At 41.9% G+C, this 21,473-nt stretch overlaps 1 protein-coding gene across 4 annotated transcripts in view; it reads right to left on the reverse strand.

Moving 5' to 3' along the window:
* The window catches only part of rbks (ribokinase), a 118,716-nt gene that overhangs the window by 31,449 nt on the left and 65,794 nt on the right, over positions 1-21,473 (reverse strand). For all 4 annotated transcript variants that reach the window (XM_062041743.1, XM_062041740.1, XM_062041741.1 and 1 more), the window contains one exon: positions 17,064-17,252. In XM_062041743.1, coding sequence (XP_061897727.1) covers positions 17,064-17,252 — 189 coding nt within the window. The remainder of the gene's footprint in view (positions 1-17,063; positions 17,253-21,473) is intronic.

Genomic DNA, 21,473 nt, shown 5'->3' on the forward strand with positions numbered 1-21,473 from the left:
ACAAGTGTACTTAAAAACTCCAGATTTCAGAATGTGTATGAAATGGACTCCACACTGTTAAAAACTCACAGAGAGAAACTATCTAATTCTATCACCAAAATAATAAATGCATCTTTTAGACAGGTTCTGTGCCCAAGAGACTGGAAGCCAGCCATTCTCACGCCAGTCTTTAAGTCAGGAAAAACAAATGAGGTCACAAACTACAAACCTATTAGCATTCTCCCTGTGGTATCAAAGATTGCTAAGAGGTGTGTTGCAGACCAGCTCTTGGCCCATCTTAACAACTGCACGCCATGCAGTTTGGCTTCAGAGCCAACCATTCCACCGACGCTGCCACTCGTTTTTTTATTGAACATGTAAAATCCAAGATGGACAAGGGGGTTGTGGTTGGTGCTGTTTTCCTGTACTTAGAGGGCATTTGATCCCATTAGTCGTCATTGTTCTCATCTCAAAATTGTCACGATTAAATTTCTCTCCTGATGCCATACATTGGATTAAGTCGTATTTAAATGATAGAACACAAGCTGTCAGGGTTAAAAATGAATTGTACTGTCATCTTGCTAATGACGTAGGTGTGCCACAGGGTTCAATTCTGGGACCACTCTTATTTAGTCTCTACATCAATGACCTGCTATCTGTGTGCTCTGAAAGTAAAGTTCAAATATACACAGATAATACTGTGATCTTTGTAGATGAGAAGGACAAGCAGGAATTTGCAAAAATACTTTATAAAACTATGGAGTCTGTTTCCAAATGGCTTTACAACTCATGTCTTCATTTACCGTATTTTCCGCACTATAAGGCGCACCGGATTATAAGGCGCACCTTCAATGAATGGCATATTTCAAAACTTTGCTCATATATAAGGCGCACCGGATTATAAGGCGCACCTATGCATCCATTAGATGGAGCTGCGCTAAAGGGAATGTCAACAAAACAGTCAGATAGGTCAGTCAAACTTTATTAATAGATAACAAACCAGCGTTCTGACAACTCTGTTCACTCCCAAAATGAATCAACAGCTGTTTTATTATTTTCCCCGAGGTAAAGTCAGTGACGTGGTGTTTTGTTTATCTTTTAACAACAGCAAGGTATAACATGTAGTGCAACATTTATATCACATAGTAGAGGGGAACTTTTGCCTGATTCAATAAACACGTAAAAAACAGTGATACTGTTACGGTAAATCAAACGTTAGTGCAATCACAATATAGTAACACTCGAAATAGTGCAGAGCAATAACAATATATCAATAACTCAACGTTGCTCAAATGTTAATGTCACACAACACAACACACAAAATAAACATATAAAGCTCACTTTATGAAGTTATTCCTCATCCACAAATCCCTCAAATTCTTCTTCTTCAGTGTCCGAAGTAAACAGTTGGGCGGATACGGCATCCAACATTCCCGGCTCCGTCTCGTCGAAGTCGTCATTAATCGAGTCAGTGTCGCTGCTGCTCTATTCCCGTGTTCTACTGCGTGACTGATCGTCTGAAGTTTAAACTCTGCGTCGTAAGTGTGTCTCTTAATAGGAGCCATTGTGGGGTCTTTACATACACTACCGTTCAAAAGTTTGGGGTCACATTGAAATGTCCTTATTTTTGAAGGAAAAGCACTACACTATACTTTTCAATGAAGATAACTTTAAACTAGTCTTAACTTTAAAGAAATACACTCTATACATTGCTAATGTGGTAAATGACTATTCTAGCTGCAAATGTCTGGTTTTTGGTGCAATATCTACACAGGTGTATAGAGGCCCATTTCTAGCAACTATCACTCCAGTGTTCTAATCGTACAATGTGTTTGCTCATTGGCTCAGAAGGCTAATTGATGATTAGAAAACCCTTGTGCAATCATGTTCACACATCTGAAAACAGTTTAGCTTGTTACAGAAGCTACAAAACTGACCTTCCTTTGAGAAGATTGAGTTTCTGGAGCATCACATTTGTGGGGTCAATTAAACGCTCAAAATGGCCAGAAAAAGAGAACTTTCATCTAAAACTTGACAGTCTATTCTTGTTCTTAGAAATGAAGGCTATTCCACAAAATTGTTTGGGGGACCCCAAACTTTTGAACGGTAGTGTAAACAAACAAATGGAAATCAAAACGGCATGCCTCGCGCAGTCATATATCCCAGTATGCACCGCGCGCTTCTTCTTCTTCTTCTTCTTCTACGGGGGCGGCTGCTTATCGTAGAAGAAGAACTTCTTCTTCTACGGGGGAAAATTAAGTCGGCGGCTGCTTACCGTAGTTGCGATTGATTGATTGATTGAAACTTTTACCTGTTGGAGGCTAGATTATGGTCCATATATAAGGCGCACCGGATTATAAGGCACACTGTCAACTTTTGACAAAATTGGAGGTTTTTAGGTGCGCCTTATTGTGCGGAAAATACGGTAAATGTTAAAAAGACAGAGTGTATGTATTTTACTAAGAGGAAATCTGATGTGCTTATTGCAGGAGAAAAGATCCATGTTTTCACTGTGTATAAATACTTGGGAATCATTTTAGATTCACAATTAACATTTAAAAAGCATGTCAAGAAAGTAATTTGCATGGCTAAACTTAATTCTGCTCATTTTTAAACCGATCTGCACTGTCTATAAGCAGGCTCTAAAAGTCCTGGACATGAAATCTTTTAATTATCACCAGTGTAATATATTGGACAAATATCAATTACTGAACTGGGGAAATTTGGTAAAATTTCATGATGCTATTCTGTTTTTTAAAATCTTACGTGGCTTGGCCCGACCACCACTTTCTGATTTTGTACATCTGAGCAGGGTACAAACTAGATCCGCCTCCTCCAACAACCTGATAGTTCCTCTCAGGAAAAGGGCCTTCAGGCCTTCTCAATAAGGGCAGTCCAGTTTTGGAGCAAGATCCCTTCTCATATACACTATGTTGATACATTAAGGCAATTCAAAAATATGCTAAAATCATGGCTACTTGAGAATCAGACTTGTGAACATCGTCAGTAATGTGTTTTATTTTGTTGCTTTGTTCTTCCTGCCTGCTGTCAGGGTAACCATGCCTGTGTGTAATTGAAGTGAAGTGAATTATATTTATATAGCATTTTTCTTTAGTGACTCAAAGCGCTTTACATAGTGAAACCCAATATCTAAGTTACATTTAAACCAGTGTGGGTGGCACTGGGAGCAGGTGGGTAAAGTGTCTTGCCCAAGAACACAACGGCAGTGACTAGGATGGCGGAAGTGGGGATTGAACCTGGAACCCTCAAGTTGCTGGCACTGCCACTCTACCAACCGAGCTATACCGCCCCCAATTGTTCATGGTGCTGTTGAAGCTTAATGTATAAGTTCCTGTGCTGAATGTTGCCGTAGATGTATGTGAGATATTAATTAAACATTATTTTGGGTGGGCGGCACGGTTGTACAGGGGTTAGTGTGTGTGCCTCACAATACGAAAGTCCTGGGTTCAATCCTGGGCTCGGGATCTTTATGTGTGGAGTTTACATGTTCTCCCCGTGACTGCGTGGGTTCCTTCCGGGTACTCCGGCTTCCTCCCACCTCCAAAGACATGCACCTGGGGATAGGTTGATCGGCAACACTAAAAAATTGGCCCTAGTGTGTGAATGTGAGTGTGAATGTTGTCTGTCTATCTGTGTTGGCCCTGTGATGAGGTGGCGACTTGTTTAGGGTGTACCCCGCCTATCGCCTGAAGCAGCTGAGATAGGCTCCAGCACCCCCACGACCCGGAACGGGACAAGCGGTAGAAAATGGATGGATGGATGGACTATTTTAGGTAGGCTCTTTATGATTGTTGTTTTAATTGTATAGTGCTTGCTCCTGGCGATCTACATCTCACCCAGGGACTATGGTTGCTTTTAGCTTAGTAGCTAAAACCTGCGCATTTTACAGCAATGTGCGCTGTCCCTGTTTAAATAAACTAATACAATTAAAACGAAAATTAAATGACACCGTGGACACTACTGCTCCAATCCATAAGTCTCTGCCATATATCAGTCCAACACACAAACTCTCAATTCAGCTGCCATTAAAACTAAAAATGTGAGCCCTTCGTGGAGATAGGTACCAATTTCGGAATGGTTATAGGTATCGACGGAAATACGTCAATACTACCGGGTACGGATTAATGTAAAAATCAAATGGTGCCCTATTTCGATACCTTTGTTGCATGTGACGTCGCCTCTGGTTACAAACTGGCACCCGCACAAGTACTTGGCCGGGAAACAAGCAGTCAAGCACTCAGAGCGGACTCAGGTGGACTGCCTATATGTCATGTTACACATACCAAAGACTATAAAAATGGGACCCATTACCTCCCTGCTTAGCACTCAGCATCAAGGGTTGGAATTGGGGGTTAAATCACCAAAAACTATTCCCGGGCGCAGCCACCGCTGCTGCCCACTGCTCCCCTCACCTCCCAGGGGGTGGTCAAGGGTGATGGGTCAAATGCAGAGAATAATTTCGCCACACCTAGTGTGTGTGTGACTATCATTGGTACTTTAACATTCTTTTTTACTTTTCCATAGCAGCAAAGCAAGAAGAAGGCACTCAAAAGAACAGTGAGGCTCTACTTTTCAAAATGTACTAGCTCAATGCCAAGTAACATTGGATTTGCTATAAGTATGCTAAAGATTAGCATTAGCAATTCTAACACCTCCAAATTTGGTAATCAGAACTACAACTACGATGCACATTACAATGAATCAGCTGGTGTGTAATAAATACAATACTTACAGTTTAAACAGGACTCAACAAAAGAAAAAAATATTCAGGCCCCGTTTACACTATACCGGATACGGTTATCATGGGTAAATCACACCTAACCTTATCCGTGTCCACACACAACAATGCCATTGTTTAAGACCCCCGCCTCCCTCCGTCCGCCGGCACAACGCGACCTAGTACGCATGGCGGAGAAAAAAAAATGCTCGCGTCATATAGTCACCTCTTACCTGGAAGTGTTTTCTTTCTATCTGCGACGGTATAGAAAATGGCTGCTCTCGTGAAGAAGAGAGAATTATTTGTGTGGTCTGACGACGAGGTGGAGTTACTCTTAAAAGTGACTCAAGACTATAAAACCTCCATGGCGGCGAGGAATGTTGATAGGGAGTCCTCACCCTCGAAATACGGGGACATTCTGTCGCGGTTTTTGGAATGCTACGTATTGCCGGTGGAGGCCAGCTTGAGCAGCAAAGTTTTTCCCCACCAAAAAGAGGACATAACTAAAGGTAGGTTTTTGTGATAAGGTTATTCTGTCTTAATTTAACCACACTGCCTGTGTGGGCGCGGTCTTTCTGGCGTCACTTCCTCTCCGAACTCACTTTGCAAACGATCAATGAGTCTATACAACGTTAAGTGCCGGAGATTCAAGAATTACACGGCCGACTTACCCGTGTAAAAATTTGTCCGAGGAGGGGGACCTTAAACGATGGTTTAGTGTGGCTGAAACGGGTCTTAGGCTAAATAATTATTCGTTTAAGGGGTTTAACGACTTAGTGTAGACATGGCCTCAATGTATTGGCAAAGACTACTTCCTGACTACCCCAACACACTGTTGTCTATGCACTACTGCCATCTTACATCTTGGAATGGCAATGGCATGCAAAGTCTACTATATAATACAGTACAGCATAGTACTTGCAAATGAGACACAGAAGTGTAAGAAATCAAGATAACCATTGAATAGCACAGCTCAGTGTGATATGTTTAATAGAAATATACATTTATTTTCTATTAACACATTTGGACATACACCAAAGTACAAAAATTGGTACTGTTGAGTACCGGTATAAATTCCCAGGTACCGGAATCGGTACCAGATCAATTTAAATGTGAAAGGTATCCATTCCTAGCCCTGCGGTACATTTCCTCAAGCAACCATGCAGGTAGAGCTTTCAAACACCATAGAATAAAAACAATAAAATAATAGACCGATTTGTAAAGCGGATACAATACGGGTCCCCTTACTTTTAGTGCTCAGACTTGCAGCAGCTTAGGAATCACATTTTTACTCACTGCGTTGCGCCCAAATCATTAAACAAAGGGTTGGAGTTGGGGGTTAAATCACCAAAATGATTCCCGGGCGCGGCGCCGCTGCTGCCCACTGCTCCCCAAGGGGATGGGACAAATGCAGAGGACACATTTCACCACATCTAGTGTGTGTGAGACAATCATTGGTACTTTAATCTATGAAAAAATATAGCGCTGACAAGTTTGGCACCTTTCAAACAATTTCAAACTTGTCACAACTGCTTAACAAAATCAACGCGGTCACAACAGCAGAGTTAATCATAATGAAAACCACAATGTTTCCAGAGAAGGCTCTGAAGATAACATGTTTTTCCCCACTTGAGTTAAAGGCCTTTACTGGAAGAGGGATTATTGAGTCCAAAAGAGTTAAACACCCTCCAAGTTATGGGCCCATCAAAGAACAGAAGGGCTTGTTTGTGAAAAAATGTGTGTGTGTGTGTGTGCGCAAGTGTGCGTGTGTGTGTGTATTACTAACCACAGCAAGGCTGTGCTGCTTTCTGCTGACTGATGCAGGCCCGTGAGGTGAGTCATGGAACAGGATGACAGAGGTGGTGGTGTGGGGTGAATAATAAGGGCAGTAATGTGTGTCTACTTCACAATGTGGGGGCACTACAGAGGTCACAGAGCCCCAAAGAAAGTGGGTCCTTTGTTCTTGAAATGTCACAACGATTTGGACAAAACAGGAAGATAAAGTAATTTAATTGAGGACAACAAAGAATTTTGGCTATCAGTAACACAGAAATGCAAAAAAAAAAAAATCTAGTGGAAGTTAAAAAGACACACTTTCTTGTGATTGAGTAAAGATGTAATGATGCAGACTATACAGTATATCATGTACAAATATATTGCATATTTTTGCGCATAAGGTGATTATGTATTTCATGCATTTTGTAGTCCATTATAAATCAGATTAATTTGAGTAGTGGGGCAGGACAATATGTTTTATGTAGATTATATTGTTACATTTTAGTGTTAATCCAATTAAATTAATTATTTAAGCACAAAATCGCCTCCACTTGCTCACATTAAAATCATATTTTTGCATTAATACCTGATTTTCCCCCATATTTTCTATACAGAAATGTGTGATCCATAAGTTTACAGTGCTTTGCTTCCGTTTGTTTTGCTTCAGTACATGATGAATGGCTTTGTGCTAGTTTTAGAATCATAAAAGGTAATCTAAAAGGGAATGACTCAATCATACAAATAATAAAAAAGCAGCTGAATGGCTTTCATGACGCATTCAAGGTGGCACAAACCAAAACATCAGAGGCAGGAAACAAACTAATACACATTTAAGTGTAACTCTGGTGATGAAAACAAGCCACAGAAGTTTGTGTGAAATGAGTCTAACATTACTGGATTCAATAAAGGAAAATAGGCATCACATTCAAAGGTCTTAGAATGTTCCACTGCAACAAAGGTCAGATATAATTATAATTGTTGTTTTCTTTTTGAAGGACTGCTGGGAATAAACTATTTGGGTTTTTAGAAATGCTATAACATTGTTTATAATTGCACAGAGAAAATTTAGTTTTTATTTATATTAATGATTATGCTATATATTAATATTCAGAATCATATCATACATAGTTTGTATTATTATTATTAACAAGAAAACTCTAATGTACAATCAAATTAACATACAGGCACATTTGGTAATAATAAATATATGTAAAAAAAAAGTTTTTTTTTCATAAAAGGAATATTTTAATGATATACATTCTGTGTGAAAAAAACAAGTCATTAAAAAAAAATAATACTAAAGGACACCAAAACGCATCTTAAGTTTGAGATTTAACACCTATCTCCTTCTCTCCTGCTTCTCGGTTTTTGAATTTTTCGTAAAGTTGCTCACAGGTGATGCCTTTTATTTCCAAATATTGAGCTGCACTTTTCACCACAATTGCTGTTTTCTCAGGCTTATGCTTAGCTTGAAATGCACAGTTGATCACTTCAGCCATGAAACATACAAAGTTTCATTTTTAACAATTAACGAGTCCTCCTGGATTCTACAACACGTCTAATATTTCCACAACTTTATCTCTTTGCACTTTTTAACTGCCTCTACATATGATATTTACACACTTCTCCCGACACCCTGTTCCACACTTGCCATATTAATGGCCTCCCCCACACCTTCCACATGTTTGTTCCCCTTAACAATACGCCGCTATATGTCCATACTTCTGGCATTTAAAACACACAGAGGTGGTGGTACAAACAACCTCACAAATTTAGTTAGAATTTCCTCTTGAAATTCCACCAATATTGACAGGCTATCTACTTTTTCTCCTCCTCTCTATGCTTTTAATCTCCCCATGTTGGATAATTTCCTTCCTTTATTTATCTCCTTCATTTTGTCCAAATCCTAACTCACTGGAATACTTTTGTTGGTCTCCTAAATTCTACCTTTCTCCCCTCTGCAATTTATTTTTTTACAAAGACATTTACGTTTTAATGCCTTTTCTCTTTGTCCTTCACTCTTACACATTAACATTAGGTCACCGTTGTAATGTACATTAGCCCTCTTTACGTTGCCTATGTTTCCACAGAGGAACCGGGTAATTGCACTCGGTCTTACTTTTGATATCCTGCCCTTCCTTGAATATTAGTATTACTTGGAATTCTTCCTCCCCATCGGTCTTCTACAGCAAAACCTCTTCCTGCGAAATTGTTCCTCTTCAAAGTCACTGCTTTCCTCACTTCAACTCAAATCCCTTTTTGACCTTGCCATTAAATTTGATTTTGATTTGATTTTTATTAAGGATCCCCATTAGCTGGTTGCCTCAACAACCCACTAGTCTTCCTGGGGTCCACAATTCAATACAATTACAAGTAAAAGCATATCATAATAACTACAAAATACAGAAAACAATAAAAAAATAAAAGCATCAATAAGAAAACAAGCAAACAATTTACAGTCACAGAATAATAATTACCATATAAGTATAACTACACAATATAAAACCAAACAAATCATCAACGAGCAAACTAATTTAAAGACTCAGGTAAAATATGACTTTCTTTTTAAAAACCTGTTTACTTTCAATGCCGGTGAGAATTGGAGGCAGGTTATTCCAGAGCGATAAAGATCTATAAATAAAAGATTTCCGCAAAGCATTCTTCCTGGGACGAGGGAGTACAAAATGCCTCTCACTGGACGCCCTGGTATTATGATCATGTATAGTGCTACAGTGAACTATTTGGGCCATGAGAAAAGCAGGAATTTTACTACCGGTTACTGATTTGAACAATATAAGAGTATTAGCTGACAACCTGTTCTGCACTGTTAGTGTCATGACGTGGAGTCGAACCCGCGTTTCCTCTGCACCTGGAGCTGCAGGCAACTCTGCTAACCCCTCTGCTGGCAGCACACTCAGACACGCCTCTGCTCGCACTGAGCACAACACGCCCACACAGCAACAAGCCTGCAAGCAATCACTGATCAGCGCACCTGGACTTGACGAGGGGGAGCGACATAAAGACCAGCGGACCCGAGGAACCTTTGCCAGAACGTCGCTAACCTTCCAGTAAGCATCACGTCTGGCATTCCTTTCCCAGTGATTTCCTCGTCCTTGTTTTGCTCTCTCTCCGTGTTTCCCCCTGGTTCATGCCGTTTTGTATTTCCACAGTGACTCCCCTGTCTTCCGTGATTGTGCCTTGTCACTCGACACCCATCCGGTTTCCTGACTGCCCTCCTTGATCCACGACCTCCCTGCTCGGACCCAGACCACGCTGCCCTGCTCTTGCCCACGACCACTTGCCTGCCCACGAACTGCCTCTTCGCCTTGCCCCCTTGGATAACGACGAAAGATACAACCAACATTTACAGACAACAACCCTTGGTAACATTTACATTATTAATTTTACACATAGTCAACACTCACTCACTTTGAGTAGCATACACACGCCACGTATTCATCAAAGGTTTCAAATAAACCTTGTAAACCGCAGTCCTTCCCTGGTTGTCGCCTCCTTCCCTTCTCTGATACATAACAGTACGTTCTGGCCAACAACATGTCGGAACCAGGCGACAGCGGCAAGCCCCAGGCCCAGATAGCCATATCTTCCGACCTAGCTATCCTTAGCTCCGTTGTTAGCGAACATCAGGTTCGGTTTACTGCCCTTGAGGATCATCTAGAGAGAGCCTTCACCAGACTATATTCCAGGCTGGACAACATGTGCCCCGGGGCCAGTCCTGGACCGGTGGTACCTCCTCGTGCTTCTCCAGTCCTTGGACCCGAAAGCAGCATTTTGGAACGTGAGCCCAGAATTGCCAGCCCTAAGACCTTTGAAGGGGACTTTGAACTTTGTAGAGGGTTTTTGGTACAATGTGACCTCATTTTCCGTCACCAGCCCTCCCGTTATTCCTCCGACGGCGCCAGAATAGCATTTATTTTTTCCTTACTTTCTGGTCCGGCTCTCAAGTGGGCTACAGCTGCAGTCGACAGGACCGTTGGGCTCAACTCCGACTATTCTGCCTTTCGTGCTGAATTTCGGGCTGTTTTTGATCACCCCAAGGATGGGGGGGACGCGGCCGGACATCTACACTCCATCTCGCAGGGATCCCGTTCCGTGGCAGCCTATACCCTGGAATTCCGGACTCTGGCGGCGGACAGCGGTTGGGGGGACCGGGCGCTCCAAAGCGCATTCCGCCGCGGCCTCTCTGAAGAGATTAAGGACGGTCTACTGAGAGACAGACCTACTTCCTGCAAGGATCTCATCGAACTGGCACTCAAATTTGACCTAAGACTTTGTGAGCGAGCAGCAGAACGAGACCAGAGAACTTCCTCAATGGCAGTCCTGGTGAGCCATACTTTATTTCCCCGTAATGAAAAAAATCCTGACATACTGCTACCCGCTATTCTGGCCTGGGACCAGAGGAGCATTCAAGTACAGGCATTTGTGGACTCTGGAGCTGATGAAAGTCTTTTGGACTACAAGTTCGCCCGACAGATGGGCATTCCCCTGATCTCCCTGGACAAGACGCTGCCAGCACAGGCCCTGGATGGACGGCCATTGGGCCCCATCAAGTACCGCACAGAGCCCCTTTCCATGACCATTTCTGGTAACCACAAGGAGACCATCAGCCTATGGGTGCTGGAAGCTCCAGTAGCCCCACTTGTGCTTGGAAGATCTTGGCTTCGTCACCACAATCCCCATATTTCCTGGACTTCCGGCAGAATCCTAGCCTGGAGCACACCCTGCATGGCCAACTGTCTGGGGCCAGCGTCTCCTCCGGTCCACCACTCCACTACCCCGACTCCCCAGGCCGATCTATCCATGGTTCCTGCTTGCTACCATGACCTAGCCGAGGTCTTCAGCAAGGTACGTGCTCTGGGACTACCCCCTCATAAACCCTACAACTGTGCCATTGAACTACTTCCTAACGCTACCCTGCCGTCTAGCCGCCTTTACAATTTGTCTCTTCCAGAGAAGGAAGCCATGAAGAAGTATATTACAGAGGGCCTTGCCTCGGGCATCATTACCCCGTCCAAGTCTCCACTGGCGGCGGGATTCTTTTTCGTGGCCAAGAAGGACGGGTCCCTTCGACCCTGCATTGATTACCGTCATCTAAACAACATTACCATCAAAAACAAGTACCCCCTTCCGCTACTCAACTCTTCCTTTGAGCCCTTGGCACCTTCAACCATATTCACCAAACTGGATCTTCGTAACGCCTATCACCTGGTACGAATCAGAGAGGGAGACGAGTGGAAAACGGCCTTCAACACCCATATGGGGCATTACGAGTACCGGGTAATGCCTTTTGGACTTACTAACGCACCTGCAGTTTTTCAAACACTTGTTAACGACATCCTCCGGGACATGCTGGATCAATTCGTGGTTGTGTACCTTGACGATATTTTGATTTTCTCCCGTAACCTCTCTGATCACCAGCAACATGTTCAACGTGTCCTGCAACGTCTTTTGGAGAATTGCCTTTTTGTTAAGGCAGAAAAATGCTGCTTCCACTCCTCTTCAGTGGAGTTCCTGGGATTTGTGGTCGAAAGGGGTCACATAAGACCCGACCCGAAGAAGGTGGAGGCCGTGGTGAAGTGGCCGCAACCAACCACGAGGACGGAACTTCGGAGGTTCCTCGGCTTCGCCAGCTTCTACCGACGATTCATCCAGGACTTCAGTAGGGTTGCGGCACCGCTCCATTCTCTCACGTCAACTGACGTGCCTTTTGTATGGACTCTTTTGGCTAGGAAGGCCTTCGAGGAAGTAAAGGAGCGTTTTGTTTCTGCCCCCATTCTGGTCCACCCCGACTTGGACACTGCCTTCTTGGTGGAGGTGGATGCCTCAGACTCAGGGATTGGGGCTATTCTCTCTCAAAGATCCAAGAATGACAAATTGATTCACCCTGTTGCCTTCTTTTCTAGACGCCTGACTCAGGCTGAACAAAACTACGATGCTGGGAATAGAGAATTATTGGCGGTCCACGAGGCCCTGGTGGAATGGAGACACTGGCTGGAAGGGGCTAGACACCAGTTCCAGATCCTGACTGACCACAGCAACCTTCTGCACATCCGAGCTGCCAAAAGAATCAACAATCGCCAGGCAAGGTGGCAGCAGTTTTTTTCCCCGCTTCAATTACGTGCTCTCTTTCAGGCCAGGTTCCAAGAACACTAAGGCTGACGCTCTATCCCGATTATTCGTAAGAGAGTCCACTTGTCCATCAGTAGCAGAACCCATCCTTCGTCCCACTCGCATTGTGGGAATGGTAACCTGGAAGGTGGAGGACCTGGTAAAATCTGCGCTGCGCTCCAATCCAGGACCGGGAGGTGGACCACCCAACAAACTATTTGTCCATCGGGAGCTACGACCCAGAGTCTTGGATTGGGGGCACTCCAGCCTATTCTCTTGCCATCCAGGTTTTCAACGAACTCTATCACTGCTGCGAAGACGTTTTTGGTGGCCATCCATGGCCAAGGACACTCATGAGTTCATCGCTGCTTGTTCTACTTGTGCCCGTAGCAAGACGTCACACAGGCCTCCTGCTGGTCTCCTTCGCCCTCTCTCCATTCCTGCCCGTCCTTGGTCACACATCGCCCTGGATTTTGTCACAAGATTTCCAGCCTCTAGAGGTAACACCACCATCTTAACTATTGTTGACCGTTTTTCCAAGGCAGCCCACTTCATTCCGCTACGCAAGTTACCTTCTGCCTCAGAGACTTCTGATCTCCTCACGCTACACGTCGTCAAGCAACATGGTATCCCGGTGGATATCGTCTCTGACCGAGGCCCTCAGTTTACGTCACAAATATGGAGATCCTTCTGCAAGGGAATCGGGGCCTCGGTCAGCCTCACATCGGGATACCATCCCCAAAGCAACGGGCAGGCTGAGAGGGCGAATCAAAGCTTGGAGACCATGCTCCGCTGTGTCGCCAGTCATCAACCCACATCCTGGAGCAAGTTTCTGCCTTGGGTGGAGTTTTCCTATAACTCCTTGAAGAGCTCCGCTACCGGTATGTCTCCATTTGAGTGCTCATTGGGTTATCAACCCCCTTTGTTCCCCCAGCAGGAACTGGAAATCGCTGTTCCCTCAACAAGGGCTCATATTAAACGGTGTCAGAGGGTGTGGAGAGCCGCTCGTGCTGCTTTGGAAAGGGCATCCGAGAAGATGTGTCGCAACGCAAACCGTCATCTCATTCCAGCCCCATCCTATAAACCTGGACAACAAGTGATGCTTCTCACTAAGGACCTCAGTCTCCAGGTACCATCAAGGAAATTGGCTCCACGTTATGTTGGTCCATTCTCCATCATGTCGATCATAAATCCTGTATCTGTTAAATTGGCTCTCCCACCCTCGGTCAAGCGACATCCAGTTGTCCATGTGTCTCAGATTAAACCGGTAGCGGAGAGCGCTCTGTCCCCTCCTGTCCCTGCCCCCCACCCTCTAGGTTCTTGTCCAATGGAGATCAGGTTTGGACGGTTAAGGAGATCCTCAGGGTCCGTCGACAAGGTAGGGGGCTCGTTTATCTGGTCGACTGGGAGGGATATGGACCTGAAGACAGATCTTGGGTACCAGCCTCCTACCTTGCCGATCCCTCACTTCTAGAGGATTTCTACCGTGCCAATCCTGATGCTCCCCGGCGCTCGTCGGAGGCCTCGCATAAGGGGGGGGGGGGGGTACTGTCATGACGCGGAGTCGAACCCGCGTTTCCTCTGCACCTGGAGCTGCAGGCAACTCTGCTAACCCCTCTGCTGGCAGCACACTCAGACACGCCTCTGCTCGCACTGAGCACAACACGCCCACACAGCAACAAGCCTGCAAGCAATCACTGATCAGCGCACCTGGACTTGACGAGGGGGAGCGACATAAAGACCAGCGGACCCGAGGAACCTTTGCCAGAACGTCGCTAACCTTCCAGTAAGCATCACGTCTGGCATTCCTTTCCCAGTGATTTCCTCGTCCTTGTTTTGCTCTCTCTCCGTGTTTCCCCCTGGTTCATGCCGTTTTGTATTTCCACAGTGACTCCCCTGTCTTCCGTGATTGTGCCTTGTCACTCGACACCCATCCGGTTTCCTGACTGCCCTCCTCGATCCACGACCTCCCTGCTCGGACCCAGACCACGCTGCCCTGCTCTTGCCCACGACCACTTGCCTGCCCACGAACTGCCTCTTCGCCTTGCCCCCTTGGATAACGACGAAAGATACAACCAACATTTACAGACAACAACCCTTGGTAACATTTACATTACTAATTTTACACATAGTCAACACTCACTCACTTTGAGTAGCATACACACGCCACGTATTCATCAAAGGTTTCAAATAAACCTTGTAAACCGCAGTCCTGCCCTGGTTGTCGCCTCCTTCCCTTCTCTGATACATAACAGTTAGCCAGGAAAGAGAAGCATGCATTTGGTTCACATTGGTTCTTAGTGAACAACCAAGAACCAGCCTTGCTGCCCTATTCTGGACAATCTGGAGCTTACTGATCTCACCACTTGCAGCAGACGCCCAGACTATAGAACAATAGTCAAGATGACACAAGACTAAACTCTTAGCAATCTGACAAAGAAGAGGTGGATCAACAAAAGCAGCACATTTCCTGGAAATACCAAGTAATTAGTAATTTTTTAAGATTAAAGTACCAATGATTGTCACACACACACTAGATGTGGTGAAATTTGTCCTCTGCATTTGACCCATCCCCTTGGGGAGCAGTGGGCAGCAGCGGCGCCGCGCCCGGGAATCATTTTGGTGATTCAACCCCCAACTCCAACCCTTGATGCTGAGTGCCAAGCAGGGAGGGAAACGGGTCCCATTTTTATTGATCATTCACCCTCCGACCATCTCAACTCGATTTTCAACACTTTTGTGAGTTCACCTGTTTTGGTGCTGCCGGTGAGACATTCAACTTGAACTTCCTCATCTCAGAAGGAAAACCATCTGATTGGCCCACCTTCTTCGTTAACTCCCACCCTGTGTCTCATTGTACACTATTAAAGAACTGTAATTGGATATATTCTGAACTTCTCCCACCCATTTAACTAAATATGATTGGACATTGTTTCTGACAACTATAAGTCTCGTTTTTAATTTGTCAACACTGGTTTACTTAGGGCTGAGGGCAGGGGTGTGTTTGTGTGTGTGTGTGTGTGTGTGTGTGCGGACAAGCGGAGACTCACAGGTGATGGACAGAAAAAAAGAGGGAAGATGACATCATACGAGTGTTGTAGCACGTCCCCTTTTCAGCGGATTACTCCGCTACTGCGGATAATTTTGTCAACTTGTAATACAAATGTTTTGTGGGTATATTAAAATGTACTTTCTCAACTTCAAACAGTTTGATTTGAGGGGGCAAGACAGCTGGCTCGAATCAAAGTTTCTTGGGTTTTAAAAAAAATTGAATTAATCAATGTAATCGAATAATCGTTACAGCCATAATTTCAAGTCAACACATTGAGCTTCAATTTAATATAGGAATGACTCTTTAAATATTTTTTGATGATGAGCAATTCACACTAGAGTAAAAAAACCCAAAATTCTTTCTCTGCTATTAATTAAAAACAGTTCAAACAAGTATGACCCTCATTACCATGGCCAAGCATGGACATAAAAAAACGCACATATCTCCTTCCCTACTAAAAAAAAAAAAGTCTGCCCATATAAAAACACATTCACCAGCTTTAATGTACATTTTGGCCAATCAGAGGCCTATAAAAATAACAATAGCTGACTTGGGCATATTATACAGCCTTTGTTCATCAATACAATAATATTTTTCCCAAGCTTTAAACCTACAGGCTTATAAAACGGTGCGGCTGATTTTATAGATACAATAGGTACAATGATATGCACATGATCGCCAATGTGTAAGGCGGTAGCACCAATGCAACTTCACGTTATGTTGTTAGAAAAGGTTTAAAGACAAGGGCTGTCAAAAATAACAAGTTAACTCATGTGATTAATCACACAAAAAAATGCATTAATCATGTACCCGTATATAGGCAGATAAATCACAGTATTTCTTTTGACCGTACATGCTCCTTTACCTTAACCTCGATGGTTACCTGAAAAGCGCAGCAAGTTGCTTTACGGTCAGACCCGACTGGTATGCTTAGTGTCAAATGTTACTTAAAAAAAAAATCAAGATCAAAAACCTGCTTTTGCGTGTGGAAACAAAATGCATAGAAAAATATGCATTTTTAGTATCCGTATTTATGCCAATATTAAACAATCTTAAATATGAACTGCACTAAACTCTAAACCTTCAGCGCTACTCACCTCATGTAGAGTATGTTCGTCAATTTTGTCATTATAATTCCTGCACTATTTACTGAGCAATTGAAGGGGACATTTCCAAAAGAAGTGACTATACTGTATTTTCTCTCATTGCAACCCTATTTATTAGACTTTTGTAAATGTTGCAGAGTCCCAGTGGCATTAATAACAACATTTCTGGTAAGTAAAAGGGCCATAACAGTGTCTTGGTAGGGTGAGAAAATGACACATAATCAAAATTTTTAAAAATAATAACAAGTCACACAATATGTTGCTAATGGTGAGTCATTCTTACTGTGGTGTCCACTGCTGTGACTGCCGGTGTTGGAACATGTTTAGAGGAGGGATCCTGCACGTCAAGCACCACACATCCTTGGGCTCCCAAGGTGATAATGACTGCGCTGCATCCTCGCCTCAGCAGCTCCCGGCCGGCCTGATGCGCCTCCTCCACCTTATTTACTGACAAACCTGTCAGCAACTCAGCCTAGATGGTGGCAGAGGAACATAATTTTATTCCACATATTGAACTAAATCTGTATAATACTGTTACTGTATAATGTAGTATAGTTACTGTAAACTATTAAGGAATTGTAATAAAAATACAGTAAACCAAAAAAATTAAAATTTGGCACAATTTCAATGTCATTTGTCTGCTTTTTTACAAGCTTCAGTTAACTGTTTAGTGTGAGTAATTCCAGCATAAGGTATTACACACTGGGTGCAGTCAGATAGATTTCTTGCCCGTTTTTAAGCAGCTGGATTTGTCAGCACTCCGTGGCGCAGAAGATGTTTTAGCGGTAATGCCGTCTGACTGTGAACCGACTAAATGGTGACAAAGCAGATGTTTAAGGAATTGCAAATAAACTCAGAAGCACAATATGTCTTACATCATAAGCTTGCCCTATAAAATTAACAATTTGTATTTGTTAGGGGGGCTTTGCTTACTACAGATGTGCAGCTAATGTACTTGCAATTAAGAGAAGCTAAATAGTGGTTATTTTTTTGATAATATTTAGACACATTCATTTTTTTTCTATAAATTGCGTTATTACATTCATTTTTTTTCTATAAATTGTGTAGTTATACAAACAGTTGATTTTTACAAATTCTACAGCAACTATCAATAAATAACACCAAAGCTCAATCCAAAATAACGCAAAATGTGCTAACTAATATTTCCTTGTGTAACAATGGTAATTACACTTTTCTAACAGGCATTATTATAAAAAATGTGACAATGGTAAGATTGTCAAAATTATAAAATAAAATTGTAAATTTAAACATTGTGATTTTGTTAGGCCTCCAATTTTAGACGGATGATATGATTTTGAGAAGATTTTTTAAAATTCTTACACATTATTTGTAATACATTGAATAATATTTTTTGAAAACATTGCTGGTGAGTCTACATTCATGAAAAAATATTTGCATAATATTTATTAAGGTAAAATAAGGTGAGACCTCTCATGCAGACAATCTTGCTAAATGCATTTAGACACATTATGTCACGTATCACATAGACGGCGTGGGTTGTATCCTAGACTGCATAGGGCAGATCATGGTGACTCGTAGAAACCGATGACTCAAACAAATCCTGTAGTAGTATGAGCGCTCATATGTCTGACACTTATTATGAAGGTATTGGTTGTAAAACGAAGGGGCTGTAAAAATGAATGTAATTGAATTATATTATCAATATGTTAATACTAGTATATAGTGCAATTATTCATTATTTAACCAGGCATCAAATATACATAACATACTAGACTTAATGACACTTGACTATCTGTACAGTGATAGTATTTTTAGTCAATTAAACCTTTGTGGTATTTTCAATATTATAGTAAAAATGTATATGTTCTCAAATCTAATGTACAGTAAATGGGCTATACACCAACTAACATGCAGTACACTCTGTCAGGACACCTAAAAAATTCCTCAGTTGTCCTCCTCAACTATAAACCGTTCAAACCGTCAATATAACATAATATAAGGTTATTAAGTGTAAAACGTTACAACTTAAAAAACATTTGAGCAGACAACTTAAATAAATACATATAATATTAAAAAAAGGACAGGCACATTGGACCCCGACTTAAACAAGTTGAAACACTTATTCGGGTGTTACCATTTAGTGGTCAATTGTAGGGAATATGTACTTCACTGTGCAATCTACTAATAAAAGTTTCAATCAATCAATCAAAAACAATTTGTGAAGTAGATCTATTCACCAAAGGAAATGACAACTTGGAGTTGGCAAAAACACAAAGGGGATAAACACACACTAAGGAAAATCACTCAAAACAAATTTACGAGAGTACCTCAACTTGAAAGGGTACTGCTTTTTTGGGGGGAATTTTGCCTATCGTTCACAATCATTATGAAAGACATGACTACAGATGTATTTTTAAATGCATTTTAACTCTTAAATAAACGTGAATAAAAGTTCACTTACAATGAAGCCAATCCAATCCACTTTATTTGTATAGCACATTTAAACAACAAAAATGTTTCCAAAGTGCTGCACAATAATATTAAAAACAATATTCAAATATTATCCTTAGCTCCACCAATGGCTGAATAAAAACAACAAAAAAATAAATATAAAACCAATATAAAAGCCAATGAGAGGTCATCTATTCCTCTCATAAAACCCAATGAATAACCATTCAAAAACCGCCATACACCATATTTACATTTTGTGACTTGAATATTAACCGAGTATTAATGATTTTTTTATTATAAATGTGAAAACGCACACAAACTATTTATGGCGGAGCCATGATCAAAAGCTTGTGTGCCAATGTTGACGTGATCGACAAGTGAGCTGCTTCCTCACTTTTTTCCTCGTAGAAGTTTATTCTAAATCATAAATCATGCCTTTCACCTGGATAGTAGAAGGATGAGAACGTATTCTGACGAGTTGGTCAACTTTGGCATCCAATTTAAACCCGGGAAAAAAACACAAAAAGATGCTTGGTTCCACCTCGCTTTTCTTTGCAAGTATTATGAGTCATTCTTCATCTAAACAGGACTGTAACAACATTCTATCAGTTGGGATCCTAATGACAGCAGACCTTGTACAGTAAATTATGTTTTGTTATGTTTGTTGGCTCTCATGAGTCTGCAGTGAGTAGAAATCAGTGATGTTGGGAAAAAAAAGCAAACGTTGTGATGCGTTTTTGAAATTAATGCGTGGCTATGCTTGAAATGAGCAAAATACGTAAATATCATATGTTGTCATAAATGTGCCTGTTACTACAGTATGTGTATATAAAACCTTAATGGAGCTGTTTGGATGTTTTTTAAGGGCTTTATAGGCAGAATAAAGCGACTCCCATAAGCTCCCTTGTAAACACACTTTTGATCGCATTTATTTACTATTTAGAATACATCCAAAAAAAAGAAAAACATGTGTTCTTGTCTTACACAATTGTGAATGACAGGCAAAAGTCCAAAAAAAGTGCAGTTCTCCTTTAAAAGATGTGATTTGAGATGAGAGCTGTCTCTCCGCTAAATGTTCTGCTTTATGTTGTAAGCAAACATTTGAGTAACAAGCATCCCAGCTATTAGTTGGCGAAGCAAATCCCACAGTGTACCCCGTTATATCAGGCCAAAAACATCTGGTCTTACTCGCTAGCATTATCTTATAGCTAGAGATTAACATAACTTTGTTTTCCAATCATGGGAAGGAAGAACGTGAGTGTGAAGGACAGTGCTGAGAAGAAGAAGTGGATGAAATTTATTGAAATAAAAAAATAAATCATAAAAAACATTACACATATTTTCTGGGCTATAAAACACATCGGTATTTAAGCCGCACCACCAAATTTTAGATCAAATAAATATTTTTACATATATTAGCTGCACCAGACTATAAGCCGCAGATATATACCGGTACAGAGGATTAGGCAAATGTTTATTTACATACCTTTATTGTTTCTAAACGGTGCCTGTCACAAGACAGTAAAACGGCTGATCAAACAAAACAGAAGTCATTGTCATGGACCCACTAGCTGCGGAAGCTGGCTCTCCAATCAGCTAAACAGACTCAAAAACTCCACAGTGACATTTTGGCAAATTTACAAAACTGAAACAATACAAAAAAAGATAAGTAAAAAAAGATATGTAAATTAATAATACTATCCCAGACACTTGTAAACGTGTTAGCATATTTGCTAATGCTAACAACGCTAGCCTGATTATTATTTTTTTCTTAACCTCAATCTGGACCCACTCCCCAAGAGCCCAGTCTGAGACAGAACCTTTTTTTTACTCAACCCCCCGCCTCCCAGCGTTAACATTTTCCCCACCTGTCTTAAGGGGCGCTGGAAGTCGGCAGATCCGTTAGCGTTCCTGTTCTGTCTGTCTGTAATGCATGTCTGCTCTAGAATGGGATTGTTCTGAAAATCAGAATTTCCCCTCAGGGATTAATAAAGTATTTCTGATTCTGATTACATTATAATAGCACGTACAAATTTACATGAAAACAGTCCTATAAACATCACACATGGGACGGTTAAGTAAGTATAACATTTTGTAGTTATATTGTAAAACTTACAACGTTGCTTTGAGTGTTGAATTCAAGAATCCTTTCGAGCAGAAACGCTATGGACAGTTGTACTTCCGGTTCAAGAGACAACATATGTTCAAGAGACAAAATAAGAAATGTATTTTCAACAAGCAGCACCTGCAGTGAGTGAAG

This window comes from Entelurus aequoreus, linkage group LG03 (assembly GCF_033978785.1).
Source record: "Entelurus aequoreus isolate RoL-2023_Sb linkage group LG03, RoL_Eaeq_v1.1, whole genome shotgun sequence".
Taxonomy (NCBI): domain Eukaryota; kingdom Metazoa; phylum Chordata; class Actinopteri; order Syngnathiformes; family Syngnathidae; genus Entelurus; species Entelurus aequoreus.